At 53.7% G+C, this 21,363-nt stretch overlaps 1 protein-coding gene across 2 annotated transcripts; it reads left to right on the forward strand.

Annotated features, from left to right (window-relative positions):
- Nucleotides 1-10: 10 nt before the first annotated feature.
- On the forward strand, nt 11-20,262 carry WIPI1 (WD repeat domain, phosphoinositide interacting 1). Of its 2 annotated transcripts, XM_068209997.1 has the most exons (14): nt 11-168; nt 1,968-2,050; nt 3,315-3,484; nt 7,002-7,098; nt 10,348-10,445; nt 11,490-11,582; nt 11,828-11,898; nt 12,569-12,676; nt 13,054-13,218; nt 13,357-13,464; nt 14,844-14,965; nt 15,637-15,737; nt 17,403-17,471; nt 19,723-20,262. In XM_068209997.1, exons 1-14 carry the CDS (start codon nt 98-100, stop codon nt 19,768-19,770), a joined length of 1,404 nt encoding a protein of 467 aa, XP_068066098.1. In that variant the 5' UTR covers nt 11-97; the 3' UTR covers nt 19,771-20,262. The 2 variants fall into 2 exon arrangements, with proteins under 2 accessions (XP_068066098.1, XP_068066099.1); XM_068209998.1 differs by lacking the exon at nt 17,403-17,471.
- Nucleotides 20,263-21,363: the final 1,101 nt, after the last annotated feature.

Genomic DNA, 21,363 nt, shown 5'->3' on the forward strand with positions numbered 1-21,363 from the left:
CGAGCCAGCCAATGGGCGGCGGCACCGCCCGTGCGGCGGCGGAGCGGGGCCGCGGCGGGCGCGGGGGCCGCAGCGGCCGAGGCGCCGCGCCCGCTCCATGGAGGCCGCGGCCGAGGCCCCGGGGGCGCCCGCGGCGCTCAGCTGCTTCTCCTACAACCAGGACTGCACGTAAGCGGGGCGGCCGCCGCGGGGCGGGGGGCGACGGCGGCCGGGCGGGGTTGGTCCGGCCCCGCGGCCCGGAGCGGGGCGGGTCCCCACAGGGATGGCCCGGTGGAACCCCCCCTCCTTCCCCGCACGGGCCGGGGTCGGGGCGCTCCATCGCGGCCGGAGCGGCCCCGGCCCCGCCGGCTGTGGGCGGGCACCCACCGCGGCCCCGGCCGGGGCTGTGCGAGCCCGGCGGAGGCGGAATTGAGAGCGATCGCCGGGCTTTGCCTCCCCCGCAGCCCGGGGAGCCTTTGGGCACCGTCGCGGCAGCGGCGCTCTCCCCGGGCTTTGTCTGCTGAGCGCTGTGCGGCCACTTGCGAGGTGGCGGCGTTGCCCAGGGCCACCGACAGCCCCCGGAGGCTCCCGGCGAGCAGCTGCGCCAGAGCCCCGCCCCACCCCGGCATAAATTCCAGCCGCGCTCCTCGCAGCCTCGCTGCCCTGTGGTTTACCTGCTCCGCTTCAAGAACCGGTCCCAAGCGGGACAGCAGAAACCCCCCGGAGCAGCGAGCCACACGCGGATGTGGCAGCTGTAGCCCGGAGCCAGGATCCGCCCGGGTCGTGGGGAACGAGCTAAGAATCAGAGATACCGGCCTCACTCACTCCTGGAAATGCCCTTTCCTTTGCAGCCCTGCTTTGCACTGGTGTGCCCGAACAAAGGGTGCTTTGAGGGATGTGGATGTGCTGCTGACGTGAACCTGCTGGTCACCGTCCCCAGTACAAACGCTGTGCATTGCTGTTATGGGCTGGCTGCTGCTTTAAGACATGGGTCTCGCTGCTTACTACATCTGGAACTGGGCAGAGACAGCGCTTGGCAAGATTCTGCCCACTAACTGCCCTTAACAGTGAGAGCAGAGCTTCCCCAGCCCGGAGAAGTCACTGTGTCAGTGCAGGTGGATCAGCCCCTGGCTGAGGAAACAGCCCCTTCTGTGACCCACGGGTCCTGTCTGCATCCTCCCAGGTAGATCTGTACCCATTTGTTCCTCCAGCAGCCTCAGGGCCGTAGGAGAGGATGAGTTTGCTCTCTCAGAGAGATACTTGTCTTCTGTAGGATGCAACAGCCTCAGAGGGAGAACCGAATTCCTGAGTTTGTTACTCTGTATTATTTAGGTTGGAAACTGAAGTTGTGCCTTCACAGCCCACTGTGCCAGGAACTACTCATTTCCCCTATGTCAGGGTTTAACTCCAGCCAACTCCTCACTCAGTGAGGTGGAAAGAGAACCAAAAGGGTGAAAGTGTGAAAACTTACAGGCTGAGATCAAAACAGATTAATAATTACAGCAAAAGCCACACATGCAAGCAAAGCAGACCAAGGAATTAATTCCCCACTTCCCATGGCAGGCAGGGGCTCAGCCATCCCCAGGACAGCAGGGAGGACAAAGGCCATCACTCCAAACGTCCTCCCCTTCCTCCTCCTCTATCCCCTGAGCCTGACACTGGATGGCCTGGGATGTCCCTGGGGTCACTTGGGGTCAGCTGTCCTGGCTGCGTCCCTTCCCAGCTCCTTGTGCCCCCCCAGCCTCCTCACTGGAGGGGTGAGGAGCAGAAAAAGCCTTGACTGTGCAAGCACAGCTCAACAATAACAAAAACATCTCCAGGTTATCAACCCTGTGTTCAGCACAAAGCCAAAACACAGCCCTGTACGAGCTAATATGGCAAAAAATCCCCATCCCAGTCAAAACCAGTACACCATCCCTGCAGGGACTCTTGCTGTCACTTGGAGGGCTTCAGCTCTGAACCAGCAGGTTTTTGCTTTGTCTTTGCAGCTCCCTGGCAATTGGAACCACAGCTGGATACAAACTTTTCTCCTTAAGTTCTGTGGAGCAACTGGACCAGGTCCATGAAAGCAGTAAGTCTCCTGTTTCCTGGGGAGGAATATTGACCAGCAGCACCTGAAATTTGTGAGAGTCCTTCACCTTTGTTAGAGCCCAGTTCTTTTCCACTGCTGCCATCCTGGCAGCAGCAGTTTGTGCTGCAGCCCAGCATTCAGAGGCAGTTTCCCACTGGAATGTTTCAGGTACATGAGTAGCAGCCCACATGCTTCCAGCTGCTGGAGAGCTCCCAGGCTTTTAATCCAGTGTGGTATTTACAAGCAAGATGTTTTTAACAGGTTTTCCATGTAGAGAAGGTCACTCCCAGCAGGCCTGCAGCTCTTAGCTGTGCTCACAGCAGCATGTAGCACACACTGAACAGCCCAAAACAAGCCTGGCCTCATGGAGCAGGGACTCCAGGCTGCTTCAGCTGAGCTGCACTGAAGATAACACTTCCCAGCTGGGTTTGTTCATCACTGGCTATGTTCTCAGTGGCTGCAGAAGGAGCCTCAGCAGTCAGACACAGCTGCCTCATCTGGAGCAGGGTCCAGGCTCCTTTCCCAGAGTCAGGCAAAGGGAAACAGGTCCCTGCTGGTGACACACTCAGGGCGATGGGCTGAGGCACAACCAGTCCCACATTTCAGTTGTGGGGCAGCCATTGTTCCTCCAGTGCCGCCCTGCCCAAAGTGAGCATCACTCAGGGCTGGGCACACTGGAAATTGCAGTCCCTGGGGATTTAGGTGCAGAGCCACCAGCACCATTGCCTGGTGCTTTCTCCTCACAGCAGGAGCCGTCCCAGACACAGTCACTGCAAGACACAGCAGCCACTGTTTGCTTCCCCAGGGAGGCTGGGAGAAACCAAACACCACACAGAAGAAATGCCAAGCCACAGCCAGCTCCTGTCTCACCTCAGTAAACCTCTCACACTTCCCCAGGAAACTCCCCTGACCAAAGGCAGGGAGCTCCTCTTCCCAAGGCTCTAGTGCAGCTGGAGGGCCTGAGGAGTAGCTTCAGCTGGGTCCTGCCCAGGAGAGAGAGGCACAGCAGCACTGTCAAGGAGAACTGGGTATGTTCATCCAGTGGATATGTTCTCTGGTGCTTCATTTCTGCCTTCAGGGAAAGGTTCTTTTACCCTTCCTGCTCCCACCTAATTGCTTTGTGCCAGGCATGAGAAATTTTTCACAAAAATGATATTGAACACCTTAGCACAGATCCTCCCCACCCCGTCCCCTCTTGAGCTGAGTCTTGTTGCTGCAGTCAAGCCAAGCTGAAGGCTCTGCCTTGCTCTCCTTGTGTGCCCAGATGAAATCCCAGATGTTTACATCGTGGAACGTCTGTTCTCCAGCAGCCTTGTGGTTGTGGTCAGCCATGCCAAGCCACAGCAAATGAATGTCTACCACTTCAAGAAAGGGACAGAGATCTGCAACTACAGCTATTCCAGTAAAATCCTGTCCATCCGGCTGAACCGGCAGGTGAGAGGGGCTAGCCAGACTCATCCCACTCTGGCTCTTTGCTGCTTTTGCCTTTCCAGCAGGGAGCAGCCTGGGAGGTTTGCAGGGAGGCTGTGAGTGGGATTGGAGGGGTGGGTGCCTGTGCTCTCCTCCCAGCCTCACATGAGAGGCCTCTGACAGGAGCTGCAGGGCTGTGATTTCTGCCACCACTGTTTCCTTCAGGAAAATGAAGCCCAGGCCTTGTTTTGGTGGCAGTTACTCAAAGGCTTTTTGTTATCTGCCTTCTTGCCTGTTCAGGACACAGCTCTGCCAAAAAAACACCTTTTCAGGTTCCTCCCTCCCTTGGATTCCACATCCTGGCTTCAGGCCCACCTCTGCCATCTTGGTTGCAAATGAGACCTTCAAAGTTGGTTGCAAAAAGTTCAGGAGTAACTTGAACTCCGTGGATAAGGCAAAAAGCTGCTTTGCAAGTACTGCTAACAGCCTCGTTTAGGTTTTAAAGGTATAGAACCACTCAGGCCACTTACAGTGAGGCTTTTAGAGTGCTCTTCTCTGATGTGACACAGCCTCATACAGCCCTGAGCACTTTTGGAGGATTTTAAGTCATCTTTTCTTTTTGTCCATAATTATTTTCCAAGTATATGCCCTAAGAAGCAGAGGACATTTTACAATGAAGAAATAAGCAGTCTGGGTAATTGTATATAATCAGCCTCTCCTCAGTTAGCAACAGTGAGACCTGCAGTGAGGCTCTCTGGGCTGAGCTTCCAGGAAAGCTGTCTTTGACCAGGAGTTCCTGCACTACAATTAAATCTGTCCCAAATTGATTTTTTTCACTTAAGCTTACAGTGAAACTGGCAAAAGAGAGACTTCTTTTGAATTGCAGATAGATGTGTGCGTGTAAAAATAAACTGGGAGGTTCTGCTGAGCAGCTCTAGGAGATTGGTGTGAATAAAATACATTCAGGCTACTCCCCATGTGCTGCCTGGAGGTGATGCACAGTCCCAGCCTTGCATCCATGTTTCTTGGCTGCATCATAAGCTGGGGTTCAAATCCTGGGCTGAGCTCATCCTCTGGCTGTGCCACAGACACACACCTGGAGGGATTTGAAGATGCTACAGATGTTTAGAAACACAGAATCAAAGAGTCACTTAGATTGGAAAAAACCAATAAGACCATCAAGTCCAACCATTCCCCAGCACTGCCAAGGCCACCACTAAACCCTGTTCCAAAGTGCCACATCCACACATTTCTTTAAATCCCTCCAGGGATGGTGACCCCACCACTGCCCTGAACAGCCTGTTCGATGCTTAATAACCCTTTTCACAAAGGACTTTTTCCTCAAGTCCCATCTAAACCTTCCCAATTTGGGTAGGTTGAAGAGAAGTCATTATTTCAGTCTACATTCAGGATTTAAACTGGTGGCCATCAGATTCTGCATGTGACACTTGAACTCTTGCCTGAGCTTCTGTAGGAAAGCTGCACTCCACTGGGAGTTCCCAGAAGGACAAATCCCAGACAAGGCATTAACTCAGGGAAATGGTGACAAATTAACCAGGAACAGGTCTCAAACAAAAGGTGCATGTTTCAATCTGTTCTCTCTGTGAAAAAGTCCTCATTGTGCAAACAAGCAAATCCCTCAGTTGTTGTTGTGGGAATTCTTAGCTCCAAGCTCCACGATAACTCTGAATGTGTGAAGGTAAATCCTGAGTTGTCTCAAAGTGGGGAATCAGGCTGTGCTCTGGGACTGCTGGGAAGCTCCTGGCTTTTCATTCACTGCTGAAACCCTGCTGAGCTCTTCGGAGAGGTTTGAGGTGTTTATCTAGCTGTGTCCAGACCCTTGCAGCCCGCAAATACAGCTCAGCTATCTGACCTGATCCATTCAAACTACAGAACGAGCTGGTGGGCACTAACATTTTGGACAATTAGCAATGCCTTGACCCCGTGTAGCAATCACAGCACCTTCTCTGAGGCTCTGTCTGTGTGCACAGTGAGGATAAACCCCATCCCAGTGACCCTCACATGGCCACAGGGCTGCATGGAGGCCAGGAGGGGTGAACCAGCCCTCTCCAGCTCCTGCTGAGCTTGTCCAGACCTCCTCTGCCTCTTCACATCCCAAACTTTCCTGGATTTTGTCCCTGTGGGTGCCAGCATCTCTGGCTGCTGCTTTGCCATCATCTGGAAACCTCCCTTCACCTGGACATCAAGAGCAGCCCGTTCTGGGAAAGCACATGGTGGCTTTGCCCAAATCAGCTGTATAAATATTCCTCTGCTTGCAAGTGGATGGCTCTTACTGTAGAAAAGGCAAAGTCTTCCTGGAAATGCAAAATGGCTGTGACACAGCCCCAGATGCTGTGGTTAGCAGGAATAGAAGTGGGAAAGAGTTTGATCTGAGAGTAATGGTGGAGCAAGGCAGAGATTTTTAATGTGGGTGTTTCAAGTTGGTGACTAAGCTCCACATTTAGATGCTAAATAAGTGGCCTCATTTCTGAAGAGGTGGAGGCTTCCTGGACATGGATTTCGGTGCTCCAACTTCAGGATGGATGGGGTCTGGGCTTAGGCTTTTATTGGGATGTTTGTAGTGCTTCTGGACTCCTGGCACTAAGGGAGGTGAAGTTGTGCACTTGCTGGACTTAAAAAGCTCAGCCCTTCAGCCAGACCCAAAGCCTGGTCCCAAAAAAGCCTCTGTACAAAAAGCCTCCGTGATAACACATAGGGATCTGGACCAAGCTGAGACACAAAGCTGAGTGGCCACAGAGATGCTGGCCCAGGGCTAAGATTACAGCATCAGGCTTCCCTTTGCCTTTCTGCCTTGCCTCCCCCTGGCTTGGCAGCTCCTCATGGCTGGCTAGATGTTCCTGGCAGGGTCAGCAGAAGAGGTACAAGCACCTGAACTTGGGAAATCCCAGCCCCTCAGCCAAGATGGTGCAAGGGTGACTGCACCTGGACAAATGTGTCTCAGCTCTGTGTTTGTGCAGTTCTGCAGGTCACATAAAGCAGTCTTCCCTGCTGACACCAACTGGGAAAAGAAACATTCATGTGCTGGATAGATGCATTAAGCTTAGCAGCAGTGGCAGACCCAGCACCTCCATGTTGTCTCCCAAACCAGGAAGCAGTCAGGGCAAAGGGCCTGCATTGCCATCTGGAGGCACACTGACAAGCAGTCAGGTCTTTGTGATCAAAAGGTAACTCGTCAAGAGCTGCAGAGAAAAGTTGGGGTGAGAAAAGGGTAGGTGGCAGTCAAGGCCTGTGGTGGAGTGTAACCCTGGTGGGTCTTCCTGGGGATGTGGAAGATGTAGAGAAGCAGGGAAGTCACAGTGTTTTGCCTTCTCTCTAAAGCAAGACTGGATGCAAAAACTCTCAAAACAAGAGTCGTACAAACCCAACTGTGAGAGGGGATGGAGAAGCAGACGAGATCACGTTTCTGTTCCATTTCAGTGTGGGAAATTCCTGTTAAGTTTGTCTGACAGCAAAGGTTTGGGTTTGGGAAGTGTGGAGCACTGCTGGTGGGGTTCTGTGCATGTCTCCTGTGTCCTTGCAGAGGCTGGTGGTGTGCCTGGAAGAGTCCATTTACATCCATAACATCAAGGACATGAAGCTTTTGAAGACTATTATGGATACACCTCCCAACACAACAGGTGAGCATGGGAGAGCTGTGTGAAAGGGAGCTTTGGAGAGCCACAGCATTGTTAGAATTTAAACCAGCCTGAGGCCTGTGCATCCTAATCCAGCACTGGGAAGTCAGAAATGCATGGAGGCAGGTCAGACAGGCTTGGGAGAATCAGAGATAAGCAGAGTTGGAAGGGACCTGCAAGGATCCCTGAATGCAGCTCCTTGCCCTGCACAGCAGCATCCCAACATCCCACCCTGTGCCCAGAGCATTGTCCAAACTCTCCTTGAGCTCTGTCAGGCCTGGTGCTGTGACCCAGCTCCGTCCTGAGCAAAACCCTGCCCTGTCTGGAGCAAACCCCTGCTCTGTCCAGAGCAGATGCATCAGAGGAGAGCAGAGATGGGCAGAAGGGTCTGACTTCCCTTGGTGTCAGCTCCCAGAGGGATCACTGGGGACAGAACACACAGCCAGGCACAGCACCAATCCCTGCCAGGGAGTTCCCAGGAGCTGCCACCTGCTATGGCTGCATGCAGGCTGCAAAGCCGAGGGGCAGGGCAGGTGGCTGCAGCACAGATCCCTGTGTGTGTGGCACAGGGTGAATCCGGCTTTCCTGCTGCTGGGAGAGGCTATTTTTAGCAGCAGAGAGGGAAGCTTGGCCAGGTGCCCGTGGTGCTGTGCTGTCCTGCTCGGGCTGCAGCATCCTTTCATGGCTGGGTGCTTGGGAAGTTGCTGATGTGCTCACGTTTGGCCTCGGGGCTTTCAAGGGATGCTCTGCCAGCAGCTCCCCTGACCTACTTCAGGTCTCACCAGATGGGCTCTCTGTGTGGATTAAACATGCTAAATGCTACAAATATAATTAAAGTTTAAAACCTTCCTGAGAAGGCCCAGCAGCAGGATGGGCAGGGATACCCAGGCCTGGAGCTGTTCTGCAGAGGGGCTGGAGGATCAGGTCATGGTTTAAGAGCAGCAGGGCAGGACTGGGATGCTGCAGATCACAAGGTTCATATGGGCTTAGTATTTTAAATCCCTTTTACTGCAGCAGCTGTCATTGAAATGAGCTGAGTGACAAGTGCACTGCCCCTGTTGTCCCTGGGCCACCTGCTTTGGTCCCGAGCTTGACCCCAAGGATGGTGTGTCCAGTCGGTCAGGGCAGTCCAGCCTCAGTGCTCTTTGTGCAGCTTGTTTAGGAGTGGGAATCTGTGCTGAGGGGTTTAGGAGCACATGGAAAATGTGCCACCCCACTAAAGTGTGTGCCCTGGGCACAGTGACAGCAGCACAGGCAGGACCAGGGTTTGCTGCAGCCACACTGGCCGGTCACAGTGAGATCTCTGGCTGTTCCTGGCCAGCACCTGGCTCCTGATCCAGCCTCCTCCACGTAGAAGAGGAAAATGCCCACAGTGTCCAAGACAGTTGTTTTTCATGTGATTCACATCAGTGGCAGGAGTTGAATCAAGGAGGTCACAGTGCTTGGGGTGACTTGTGTGCTCTGGGGGCACGTCTTGGTAGTGATTGCAGCTTTGGAAACCACTTTGTGTGGCTCCCTCCAAGCCCTGGATGTCCCTGTACCTGCTGACCTGAGGGCAAGGCCAGGCTTCCCGGACACAGTAGCATTTTTCCATGCTGCTTGAGGAAGCCACCTGTGACGTGGCACTCCCAGAGGTGCCATCTGAGCAGTGCCAGCCTGCCTGAGCCCACCGCTGCAAGCACCAACCCTCACCATGGCTAGGGGGCTGCTGCTGAGGCGAGAGGAGCATCTGCAAAGGCTGCCCGTGGCCCTGTGGTCCCTGTTCTTTGTGTGTCCCTGAGGTCAGCCCAGTACACTCACATCTGTGTTTTCTTTCCCCTGGCCTGGTTTTCCGGCTGCTCTGCCGGCCAGAGGAGCAGAGGGAGCGGGTGACTCACGCCGGCGCTCAGAGCTCGCTTTGTTCAGCTCCAGCCTTCCCTGATCCCGTCTGGAAGGGCTGTGCCGAACCCCCGAGCTGCCTGCGCCGGGGGATCACCATCCGGACAGGGCAGGATGCTCATCACAGCAGCACTGTCTGGGCTATCTCTGCCTTCCTCCCGTCCCTCCCTCCTTAATTGCCTGTTAATTGCCCGCGCTTTGCTGCTGCCTGCTCCTCGTGCCTCTCCCGGCACACCACTGCTGGCATGATGTGCATGCCTCTGGATGGACGGGGAGCGGATCCCTGGGGCCTCTGGCTGATCCTGCAGCTCCTGGCTCTGCTGCGGTCTGTTTGTTTGGTTATAAACAATGACCTAAAACGAGAGCTCCGGCCGATCCTTCCCCGCTGCTGCTGGGCGGGGGCCAGGGCTGTGTCCTGACACGGCACGGCACGGCACGGCACGGCACGTCCCATCTACGTGCGGTGTGTGGCTGTCCCGCGGTCCCGCCGCCTTTAACCCCGCGGCTTCCTCCGCACGAGGGGTTAGGTGGGAACCCCGCCGCGCGTCAGGAAGCTCAGGTCGTGCTGGAGCCTCGGGTTGGGTTTGGGAAGGCTGTGAGCACACGGATGTGGGGCAGGAAGCGAGCGAGGCACGTTTGGTGTGTGACAGGATTCACCGGGCTGCATCCTCAGCCAGCAGCGGGGAGAGAGGCAGGAAGAGATGCTCTTTTCCGAGGTCAGCTGGGGGACGAGCGGATGGATGTACCCACACACGTATCATCCGTCCCTGTCTCATCCTGTAATTCCTGCCCGCTTTGAAAGGAAAATTTGGGAACCTTTGTGCTCATGTTGGCTCTTACGGGGAAGAATCCCCCCTATGCTTAAAATTTCGCTACGTTCAAGTTCCTTGTCGGCAGGAAACTCCCTGCACAGCTGGCGCATTTCCTTTGTCTTTCTCTGCTTCCCTTTTCCATTCAGAGCAGAAGGAAATGGCACTGCCTTCAGCCAGGCTGCAACAGAGCTGCACCCATGGGCCGCTCCTCTGAGCTTCCAACCCTGTGCACATCTGGACATGTCCAGATGTGGCTGAACAGGAATGCTGTCAGCCCTCGGACCCACATTTGCTGTTTCATGCTCCTATTCCTGCCTTCTCCAGGGAGATAATGCAGGGGGAGAGCCCAGAGCGTGCAGAAAAGCCGGATCTGGGTTCCTTGTGCTCGGGGAGGGTGGCAGGGCACAGCCGCCGTTCTGTCCCGTACCAGCAGATGTCCCCACGGCCGAGGTGTTCCCAGCGCTCCGCAGTCCCAGAAGGAGCCGGAGCCTGAACCCCCGCCGTGCCCCGTGCTGTCCTCCCCCCACTCACAGCCTCAGCCGTGTCCCTGTCCCCCTGCCAGGTCTGTGTGCTCTCTCCATCAACCACGCCAACTCCTACTTGGCTTATCCCGGCAGCGCGACCAGCGGAGAGATCGCGCTTTACGACGGAAATACTTTGGTAAGTGCGAGGCTCAGCCTTTGGATACCGGCAGGGGCTGAAAACAAACAGAGCCACAGCAAAGCCAACGGGGCCCTTGGGAAGGATGAATAAATACACTCCACCGAGCTGGAGTGCAAGGGAATTGCCTGGCAGGCACATCTGGACGTATCCCCCTTGCTCGGAGCAGACAGCTCTGCGATCAGGACGTGCATCTCCCAGCACAGGATATTCAGGGAAACGTGACCCACTGCCCTGCAGCCCAGGGGCGCTGCCAGGCTGACACTGGGGCTGCTGTGGGAGCGTCAGCAGCGGATCCCATGGGAATGATGTGGCCAGCATGGTTCAGGGGGGTTGGAGCTGCTCCAGCACAGGACCTGGAGCAGCTTTGCCACACCATGGGCTGGAAGGGTTGCCTGACCCAAAGTCACAGAGAGGGCAAAGTGTCCAAAGTCCCCTTAGGAAATCTGGAAATCCCTGGCTGGATGCAGGGTCATGATTATCTGCTGTTTATGCCAGAGCTTTGAGTTACATAAGGCTGGTGGCTCCGTACATGCAGCCAGAGCTGAGGATCTGCAGCAGGGGAGGAGCAGAGCACAGGGAAAATGCTGCTGCTCCAAGAGGTGCTGCAAGGGCTGGGGCTCCCTGCAGGTACCAGGGTGGTGTCACTGCAGCAGGACTTGCTGTGCAGCACAAGGAATTGCAGGGAAGCCAGCTCTCATCCCGACAGGGAAGGGCCAGGCTTTGGGGAGGGTGCAGGCACAATCCTGAACCCTGGAGAGGCGGGGAGCTGGGGTTCTCTGCCCCTGAGGTGAGTGTTCTGTAATCACAGTGGCCATAATAGCTGGGGAATGAACTCAAGGCAGGGCAGAGATAAACTGCTGAGGATGTTGAAGGGATATCATCAGCACGTGATGATCCCGTGAATCCATATCAGCAGGTGTGGATAGGGTGCGAGGCAGGAACGCCCTGCCCTCACACAGTCCAAGGACCAGCGTGTCCCTTTGCACTCCGGTCCAAGGACCAGCGCGTCCCTTTGCACTCACGTTCCCTTGTGCCCTACAGAAAACAGCCTGCACCATTCCTGCCCACGATGGGCCTCTGGCTGCTCTCACCTTCAACTCCACCGGCTCCAAGTTGGCCAGTGCTTCTGAAAAAGTGAGTGAGTGTGCCTGCAAGTACCCTCCCTCTGCCCAGGGCTGCATCAGCACCCCTGAGCTGCCCCTTCTTAAACACAGCCAGCACAGAAGGGCCGCTGACTGCTCAGTGTATCGGATCAGATTGAGCCCAGCTGGCAAACAGGAGGAGCCTTTGCACATCCTGAGTTTCCTGGGCGTGTCAGGGAAAGGGCTCGGGCTCCTTGGCCTGCTCCTACATGGTATTTCCATTTGCATTTTTTGCAGGGCACAGTTATTCGTGTATTTTCCATTCCTGGGGGGCAAAAACTCTATGAATTCCGGCGAGGGATGAAAAGGTCAGTTCATTCTTCTGGCAGTGACGAGTACACGGAGGGCTCCCGGAGCCGAAATGTAAACACAGGGACACAGGGAAACGTCAGATCCTGGTGGCTTTGGCATCTTTTGCAGAAGGAAAACAAGAGCAAACGTATCAGCTGGAAATGTCACTGTACCAGGCTGTGCCCAGCTCATTGATTCCTTCCAGTGTGTCACAGAACGGGGAACAGATGTGGAGTCACTCCATTTATTCTGTCTTTTCTTTTTCCTTACTTGAAATTATGAAGTCCCCAAAATTGTCAGAGACCTCATTCTTGCTGAACCTGTGCAGGAGATGCTGTTTGTATCCCACTGTTCAGCACTTTGGATATCCTCCCTGGTCTCTGCAGCACCAGAAGCTGGAGGGAGGCTGGCACAGATGTTCCCTCCACAGGCAGCTCTGTGAGCAAGGACATTTCCACCTCTCTGGCTGTTTGTCACTAGCTCGAGGCTACCCCCAGCCCTGCTGAGCGAAGGGATTAGGGAATGGCTCATCAGTGAGCCCACGGGCTCAGCAGCAGCTGTGCAGGGTGATTCTCACCATGGACGGGACTCCTTCCTACCCATCCACTCCTCTGTGAGCCAAAGCCAGCAGCTCCCCTTGAGTGATTTGCTGTGGGAGTGACCAGTGCTGTCCTTGCTCGGCTCTAGGTATGTGAACATCAGCTCCCTGGTGTTCAGCATGGATTCCCAATTCCTCTGTGCTTCCAGCAACACGGAGACCGTGCACATCTTCAAACTGGAGCATCTCACAGACAGGTGAGGGATTAGCCTGGCTTAACCTGCCTGTCCCACGGCTGTCTCTGCCTCAAAGGTCTGTGTTTACACAGCTGCTCTCCATGTCCTCACCATGAGGAGGACAATTGCTCTCCATGAGCAATTCCAGCTGCACAGTGTCTTTGTGTCCTGAGGGACTCACTCTTTGGAAGAGCCACACACTGCACCCCTGCTCTCGGCCTCTCCAGGCCTCTGTGGCTTTCTTACGTGCCACTGTCCCCTGTCTTCTCCAGCCAGGCTGGTGCACAATGTAGAGGTGCTCCAGAAAACCCTTCACCCACGTGAGATCAGGTCTGTTCCTGATATTTTGTCCCACTGGTCATGGTAACCCCACTGACGCTGCTTTGTGACCCCCTCAGCCGGCCAGAGGAGCCTCCAACCTGGAGTGGTTACATGGGAAAGATGTTCCAGGCTGCTACCAACTACCTCCCTGCCCAGGTGTCGGGCATGATGAGCCAGGACCGAGCCTTTGCCACCGTCCGGCTGAACATCTCTGGCCAGAGGAACATCTGTGCCCTGTCCACGTACGTAGTGACCCTGCTGACCTCTGCCCCTGGGCCAGGCCAGCCTTACCTCGTCCCCCTGCCTGCAGAGCACGTGGTGTGGGTGCTGCTGTGTCTCCGTGTGGGAGCTTTTCGGCCTCAGGATGCTTTTCCCACCAGGATTCAGAAGCTGCCTCGGCTGTTGGTGACGACGTCGGATGGACATCTCTACATCTATAACCTGGACCCACAGGATGGAGGGGAGTGTGTCCTAATTAAAAATCACAGGTAACTCTACCTCCACTCACACCTCATACAGAAGCTGATATTTTAGGAAATGAAGGGAAATCTCAACCTGGCAGCACAAAATGGAGCTGTAGGAGCAAGAAAGTTAGAACTGAGTTTGGAAGTTAGAAACTGAACAAGAAAATTAGAACTGATTGGAGCTACCTGATCTGACAGATGTGGCTGGGAATTACATCAGCAGGCAGGGACACAGGGCTTCTTGCAGGAGAAACCTGAGACATCTCAGATGCCGCGGCAGCTGTGGGACGTCCCAGCTTAGACTGGGCAGGCTGTGCTTTAGGAGATGCCCCAGCAGCAGAGCTCTGACCACCGTGGTAGCAGGAGAGCAGAGCACCTTCTCCAGCTTGGAGTGGGTGCTGGAGAGCTGACTGGGGGTAGGACGGTGTGGAGTGACACTGTGAGCTCTGTGAACAAAGCCCAGTGCCAAAGCAGAGGAATTTCTTCATGGAAGGGTTTGTTAAGCATTGGAAGGGGCTGCCCAGGGCGGTGGTAGGGTCACCATTATTGGAGTTGTTCAAGGAACGACTGGATGTGGCCCTCAGTGCCCTGGTCTGGGTGACAGGCTGGTGGTGATCAGTCAGAGGTTGGGCTCGATGATCTCAGAGGTCTTTTCCAACTGAAATCATTCTGGGATTCTGTGAAAACAGAGCCTCCCCCGCCGCTGGTCAGGCCATATGCAAATCCCATTAAGCACGTAACCCCCCCCGCACACATCTGGGCTGCTTGGCTCCAGATGTGAAGCCTTTGGGGTGGGGTGAGATGTTACATGTGCTCCAGGCCGGGAGGTGGCTGCCAGCCAGGAAAGTGCCAGCAGCTTTTGGAAAAGCCACAAAACAAAAGCACTTCAAAGCTGCGCTGTCCAGCGCGCGCCGCCCGCAGCCCCCAGCCTTGTCATGTGGGCTCCTCTGAGCATCAGAGGGCTGAAAAGGGCCCTTGGGTCATGAGTTACATTACATCATACGATATCTCTGCTCAAACCCCATCCTAAACTAGCCAGGGCTGCTTTTCCCATCTAGTCTGCTCCTGTTGGAAGCCCTTCGGAGCCCCCTCTGTGATTAGAAACACTGTTTGCCTTTGTAACCTAAAGCTTTTGTGGTCAATCTCTTCCCTTCTGTTCCCATGCCAGCATTGTCCTCCAGCCGAAGTGGTGCTTCCCCTATCTCCTTCTTCACCCCCTGCTTTCCTTGTGGAGCACAATGCTCCCCTGTCCACAGCACTGCCGGGGCTGCTGCATGCAGTGATGGGGATGGGTGATGTGCTTCGAGGAGATGTGGATGCATGGGCTTGTCTTAGCTGGAGCTGGGGAGGAACAGCCAGGATCAGAACTAACTCTTCTCTCCTCTCTTGATCTGTACAATTAGTCTGCTTGGCTCAGGAAAGATGGAGGAGAACAAAGAAAACGACCTTCAGCCTCCAGTACCTCAATCTTATGCAGCAACTGTAGCCAGACAAAGTACAGTGCCTTCAACTTCGACCATGCCAGGTGAGCACCACACCTGCCCTTCCTCAGGCAGAAGCCACAATACCACCTGGGGCAAAGTGGAAAGTGTCCCACATTCCAAGGGCCCATCCAGGATCACACGTGACTGCACGCTGGGGCAGCAGGACTTCGGAGCTCACCTGGTTCATCCCCTGCCACAAAAACAGGGCACGAGTTTTCTGCTCTGCTTCCTGTGCCAGCTCTGCTCCCTGTGCCACAAGGCAGAGCAGGAACCACTCTTTGGCAGACAGCAGCTGCTGCCAGGTGGTTTCCAGGAGTTGTAACCATGGGTGTAGAAGTCAGGGCTCACTGGTTTTGTGGTGAGATTGCCACAGAGTCTCTGAAGCTGGTACACCTTGCACTAAACTGCTGCAGGAAAAGACTGGGTGACTATCTCATTATATTGCCAAGTGTAAGATCCACATACAAACGCAGATCTTACTCTGAAATTGGTGCTTAGGTTCATGGCAGGAGGAGGAAAGCTGCTGCCATGGGAGCTGGCCATGCAGTTCATCCATAATCCACAGTATCCATGGAGACACCTTCCTCTTCCTCAGTCCATGAAGCCAGAGGAAGCAGCTCAGTGCTAAAAAGGTGGTAACAGTGTCTGCTGCTTGTTTGCAGCCTCCTCCCATCCCTTCCTGCAGTAACACTTGGTGTTTTCCCCTGGCCAGGTTACTCGGAGGACGGCGGAGCCCTGCGGGGGGAGGTTATCCCGGAGCACGAGTTTGCAACTGGACCGGTCTGTCTGGATGATGAGAATGAGTTTCCTCCTGTGAGCATTCGGGACCCCTAAACCTGCAGTGCAGCCCTCATGCTAAGAAGGAAGTAGTAGCCTCTCAGAGAAGAGATTCCATTGCCCCCTCCTTGTCCCAGCTCACTGTGAAGCCTAAAATAACTGAATGGGTTCTAGGGACAGTGCCAGGAAAATGACAGCTGGGGATGGGGCAAAAATGATCAAACCTAAGCAGAGAGTGATCTGAACAAACTTACTGAATGGTGTTCAGATCCAGACCTAACCTTTGTGCCTTGAGCAGATTTCTAATATTACCAGGAATAGTTTTAATTGGAACAATTTAGAAATAAAAACTTAATACCCCGTTGCATTTTCAGTCAGTTGTGTTAGTTCATGGAATGCAACTGGAACATACCTGAACCTCACCAGTCTCTTCATTTCCAAGGTAACTGAGAAGGAAACTCCTTTTCCAAGTACAAAGATGAAAGGAATAGCAGAGTTTTAAACCATTTTATGATTTTTATGTGGCACTTTCTCAGTTACCATTGGAAGGAGCTAGTGGATTTTTCAATCTAACTTCAGCCTGGCAGTGTCTTTCTGGCTCCTTTTCCTATTCCACACTCATTAATTAAGTATCTAACCCCTAAGTGGACAAATGTTGGTGTGTGCTATGATCTGGTTGTAATCAGTGGTGTCTTCATAGCAGTAATGCAGCAGAATACTGTAATGAATTTCAGGTTGCAGCCTTGGCAGGCTTTTGGAATTCCTTACTTCATTTTTACATATCCTGCTGTTGGAGTTTTGCCTGAAAAGGAGGAAGTACAAACCTTATCCCAGGATTCATTCCATGTGCTGAGCTGACCTCTGTGAGGCACCTTCCTCTGAGCTGAGGCAAAGTGGTAGATAAAAGGAGGCAGGCTCATGACTCCCTTTGAGCCAGCACCACCTAAACCCAGCTCAACTCGCACAACCCTCAGATTATTTCTCTCCTTACCTGCAACATTCCCTGCTGCAAACTGGGAGCAGGAATTTCCCACTTGACCAACTCCATTACTCAAGAAGGATATTTAAAATGTCTCCCTCGCTGTGCCCACAGAGAAGGTGGTGGCCCAGGCCCCTGGAAGGAGCAGCAGGGACAGAGAGAAATCCTTTGTTTCCTTCTGCTAAACCTGCTCTTGAACTCATGGTTTGGGGACAAGCAAATGCCAGCACGCAGGAGTCACGCTGCTCCTGAATGAGTCCTGCTGGGACTGCGCTGGATGAAAGCAGCCCCAAACCCCTGCTGTAGCACAGCAGGTGCTTTATGAAATGAACTTTGATCCATCCAAATCCTGTCATTAACCTGACAGAGCAGTGACATGTGTATTGTTAGGGAGGAGGTGGTGTGGGAAGGGAAGGTGCTTTCCAAAAATACTCCCTGATAACGGTGCCTGAGCAAATGGAGCTTCCAGATAAAGCCCCGCTCTTGGGTTTGGGGTTTGCCCTCGCAGTGGGAGCACTCAGGATGTTTGGATATTCTGGATTTTACTGGACTTGGCTGTTTTCTCAGCACTTGAGATCTCCAGTCCCAGTGAAGGGGGTTTCAGGCATCGGTCACTCCTGTGCAGAGAAGGAGGGGGGAGAAAACCTGACCTTATCCAACAAAAATGTTTTGACAGCGTTCGGCTTTGCGGAAACATGGGAAGGGTTTTGTTTGTTTTCCAGTGTGCAACAAAAAGACTTTTCAAAACCTCAAAACTTGTGACAAAATGGAATATTCACCCGCAGCCCATGGTATGGCTTTGAACTCAGACATGGTTCTGGAGAAACAGCAGTGCTCAAACCCCACAGTTTCTCCCCATTTTGAAACCTCTTGTCTTCCCTTGACCTCAAGCAAGACTTCAGAGGCTCAGCTGTTAAAGACTGAGGAAAACCAGCTTCAGCCTGACATAAAATCTGTCAAACACTGCCTGTTCATTAAGTGGAAGGAGAGACAGATCAGAGAGGAGATGAGGAGCCCAAGGAGGACTCATAAAAAGTGGCCTCACAAGAGGGAACGTGGATGTTGCTGCTGGTGGTGCCAGGATTGCAGAAGGAGGTTAAACCAGTTCAGTGACAATTCCTGCATGGATGGGGTGGATTAAGCACTCCCAAGTCACTGCTGGTCTTGGGCAGGAAGGACTCAGGTGTTACTGAGGGGGACAAGGGGCTGAAGCCAAGGGTGCTGTGCTGGATGTGCAGGGAGGAAGCTGCAGAGCCCTCACTCTGCAGGATCAGAAGATTTTACAGGGTGGGAAGGGCAAAGCCAGCTCTGGCTACAAAACTGTGGCCATTTGGGCTGTTTTCTGCTCACCTGCCTGAGCAGCCACCCCTGTTCTGTGGGTGTAGCAGGGAGTGAGGTTTCCAGTGGTGCAGGGAGCTGCTGGGGCGTGTTTTGGGCCAGGCAGGGCACTGCAGTTTTGGGGTGGTGCTGTGAGGTTTGGCAAAATAAATCCTACAGGATTCTGCAAGCAGCACAGCCTGTGTGCAGCTGGGGAGTGCAACCAGGGGATCTGCCCAAAACTCCTGGGATCCAGTAGGAAGGATAATTTCTTTCAGCAGATTGGTCAGTGCTTTGCAGGCATAGGTGATCCATCCTGCATTTGGCTGCAGGCCCCAGAGGTGAAGGTTTTATCAGGAGAGCCATTTCATTAAGTCAAGTGAGACTGCAATCAGCTCTTCAAAGGCAGCTTCCCCTCACTGATACTCCATCACTCTTAAAAACCATCTCTTTCCCATCATTTTTTGGCTGCTCCAAAACAGTTTGTGCAGTTTCCTGTGCTGCCAAAGGATGCTGCTGCCTGTTGGAGGGAAAAAAATCCAGGGAGATCTACAACAGGGCAGAAATCAGTGCCCTATCTTGGGGTCCACACACCCTTCTGTTGCTCCAGACCACAGATCTTGATACAACAAGCCAGGCTGCAGATACATCTCTGGCTCTGTGGAAGCATTATTGGCCCAGATTCCTCCTGGCTGTTTGCTGGATGGTGTTTCCCTCATTCTGTTGCATGGATATGGACACTTAATTATTTTAAATGATTCTTTTTTAACAGCTGGCTGGTAGCAGAGGAAAGGCCACAGATTTTCCACTGAGGCTCTACTTGTAATTATGTGTCATAGGGGATGAGGGAGTTTGGCAGAACCTGGCTCCTGCCCTTATAGCTCAGCCTGGCATTTTGGGCAGCTGGGGCTTGCAGGATTAAGCCCAGCTTATCAGTACATTATCTGAGGTCCCTTGGGAGTTGTGCCATCCAGTGTCAATGCTTGTGCCTGGAAACCTGGCCAGTGATGGTCCTGCAGCTCGTGGAGAGGCAGACTTGGGAGGAGGAGCTGGCAGAGACCCTGTGCAGCAGGAGCTGTGGGGTTCACATCCCTTCCAGGTCATGTCTGGCAAGGCTGGAGCTGGGACAGATCTGTGCCAGGGCTGCCCACGCCTCATCAGGAGCAGGGGCACACTTTACCCAGGATCTCTGTGGCAGGAGTAGCTGATGGAGGTGAATTAGGGTCCTGCTGCTGCCTGTTCTTCTCTGTTCCTGCTTTACTCTTTCCCTCAGAGGCTTTGCTGGTGTTTAGGCTGGGCTTTCCCTCCCCTAATCCTGTCTAACTTGTTGGAGTCGAACTCTGGGATCCATCCAGAGACCCCGGAGCGATGCCCAGCATGAACCTTTCCCTCCAGCCAGGCCAGAGCTGAGCTTTTTGGGAGCACTTAGTGAGGCAAATGCACTTCACCCCCAGGAACTGCACTCCCCAAAGCCTGGCTCTGCTCAGCCCAGTGCCAGCCAGAGGCCAGAGCCACTTATCACTGATCCAGATGGCTCCTGTTCCCAGGACTGTAAATTTGGGGAGGGGGAGAGCAAATAAATAAACCTCTCACCAATCTGCCTTTGAATGGAAAGTAAAACACTGCGGGACATCCCTCCCCCTGCTCCTCCCATGTGCGTAAAACCAACTGGAAACACTCCCTGGTGCTGGGAAAAGTAAGGCCCTTCTGTTTTGATTTTGGTAGATAATCTTGTGCCGTGGAGGTCAGCCGGGCAAGGCGAAGAGGTCATGAGGAGAAGCAAAACACCCACGCTTAGGACAGCTGCTGGGAGGTGCTTTGGAAAAGCCAGGAATTTCGAAGAACAGATCTGTGAGTCCCCGAGATGAGAAAAAAAAAAAAAAAATTCAGGTGGGCCAGATTTTTTCCTCTGTGTAAGTGGACACCTGGCCCTGTTAGCCCCTGTTTTAATTTGTGTCTGGGTGGGGTGTCAATGTACTGTATGCACATGGCTCTATTTAACAAACTCTATGTTAGAACCACAGTGTAAATGCTAATTTAATCAGATTTGTATGTAACCAGAATTTTATATACCCATTTGTCCCTTTTCTAATTTATGCTGTTTTATGTGTATAAATGTACTTATAGGAAGAGATATTAATCTTATGTCTTTGTACAGTATATACAGACTATTTTAACCCAGGCAAAGTATTTTTGCAGTGATATTAGAGAAGATGTCATTTGCTATGTTGAAAGACAGAATAAAGTCACAGTCTGTCCCTGGCAGCTCCTGCTGTTCTTTTTGGAGCCCTAAAGGTGTCAGTCTGGATTAAGTTTGGGGAGTGGGAGGGTTTTGGGACTGGGGTGAGGGCAGCACACCTGGGTGAGTCCACACAAGTCCTCTTACAGCCAAAGAAAGATCTGGGTGTGTAAATCAGAATCCAGAATGGTTTCAGAACCCTCACTCAGCTGCTGAGAAATCCCAGTGGTTTCTCAGGTTTCAGTTGCACCTTCATTTCTGCCTCTGCAGCTCCCCAGGCCTTTGCACCTGCCCAGAAATGGCCCCACAGGAGCTGTTTCACTGCATCTCTGCCTGCCCAGGGATCAGCAGCAGCAGCTCCTCTGCCTGGAGCCCTGATCTGCTGGGAGACCCCAGGGCAGGCACCTCTCCCTGACCTCCCAAAAGCCCACAGCTGCACTTTCTCTTTGCTGAGAGCTGATGGGGAGCAGCCCCAGTTGTCTCCCTGCCACCTTCAGGGAACAGCCTCTCCCAGATCCTTGGCTGTCACAGCACAGTCCTGAGCTCCACCATGGCAGGACAAGCTGAGCATCCTTCCCATGTGGATGGCAGCCCTCAGGGGCAGCCCAGGACCCCCTTCCTTCCTTCCACAGACAGCTGGGTCTTGCCATGACCCCACTAATGAACCTCAGCAGGCAGCTGTGGGGCAGGTGCTCCGTTCCCAGAGCACTCCCCTTGTGCCAGGCAGGAATTTTCTCTCTGCAGCCACCAAGCTTCCAGGGTCTATGCAGCAGAAGGGCTGATTGCCCAGAGGCTGTGAGCCCCATCCTCCCCTGCCTTGTGCTCCCACAGCTGCTCCTGTAAGGTTTCTGTTTAGAGGAAAACCAAGGAAATTTCCCAAAGGAATCCTCTCCCAAAGCCAGCTCTCACAGAAGGTAGATTAAATCCAAGAGCTGTCTCTTTCCCAGATAAAGAGCCCTACAAAAAGCCTTCCACCTGCCTGAGGTCCAAAGGGGACCCTCTGTGAGCTCCCCCAGGCCCACACCCAACTCACCTCCCTCTTCCCAGCACGGAGCAAAGGGAACCAGAGCCTCCATCCCTCTCCATGGCCACCTCCAGCCTGGAATTCACAGACACCACCCATGGGA

Source organism: Anomalospiza imberbis, chromosome 19 (genome assembly GCF_031753505.1).
Source record: "Anomalospiza imberbis isolate Cuckoo-Finch-1a 21T00152 chromosome 19, ASM3175350v1, whole genome shotgun sequence".
NCBI lineage: Eukaryota > Metazoa > Chordata > Aves > Passeriformes > Viduidae > Anomalospiza > Anomalospiza imberbis.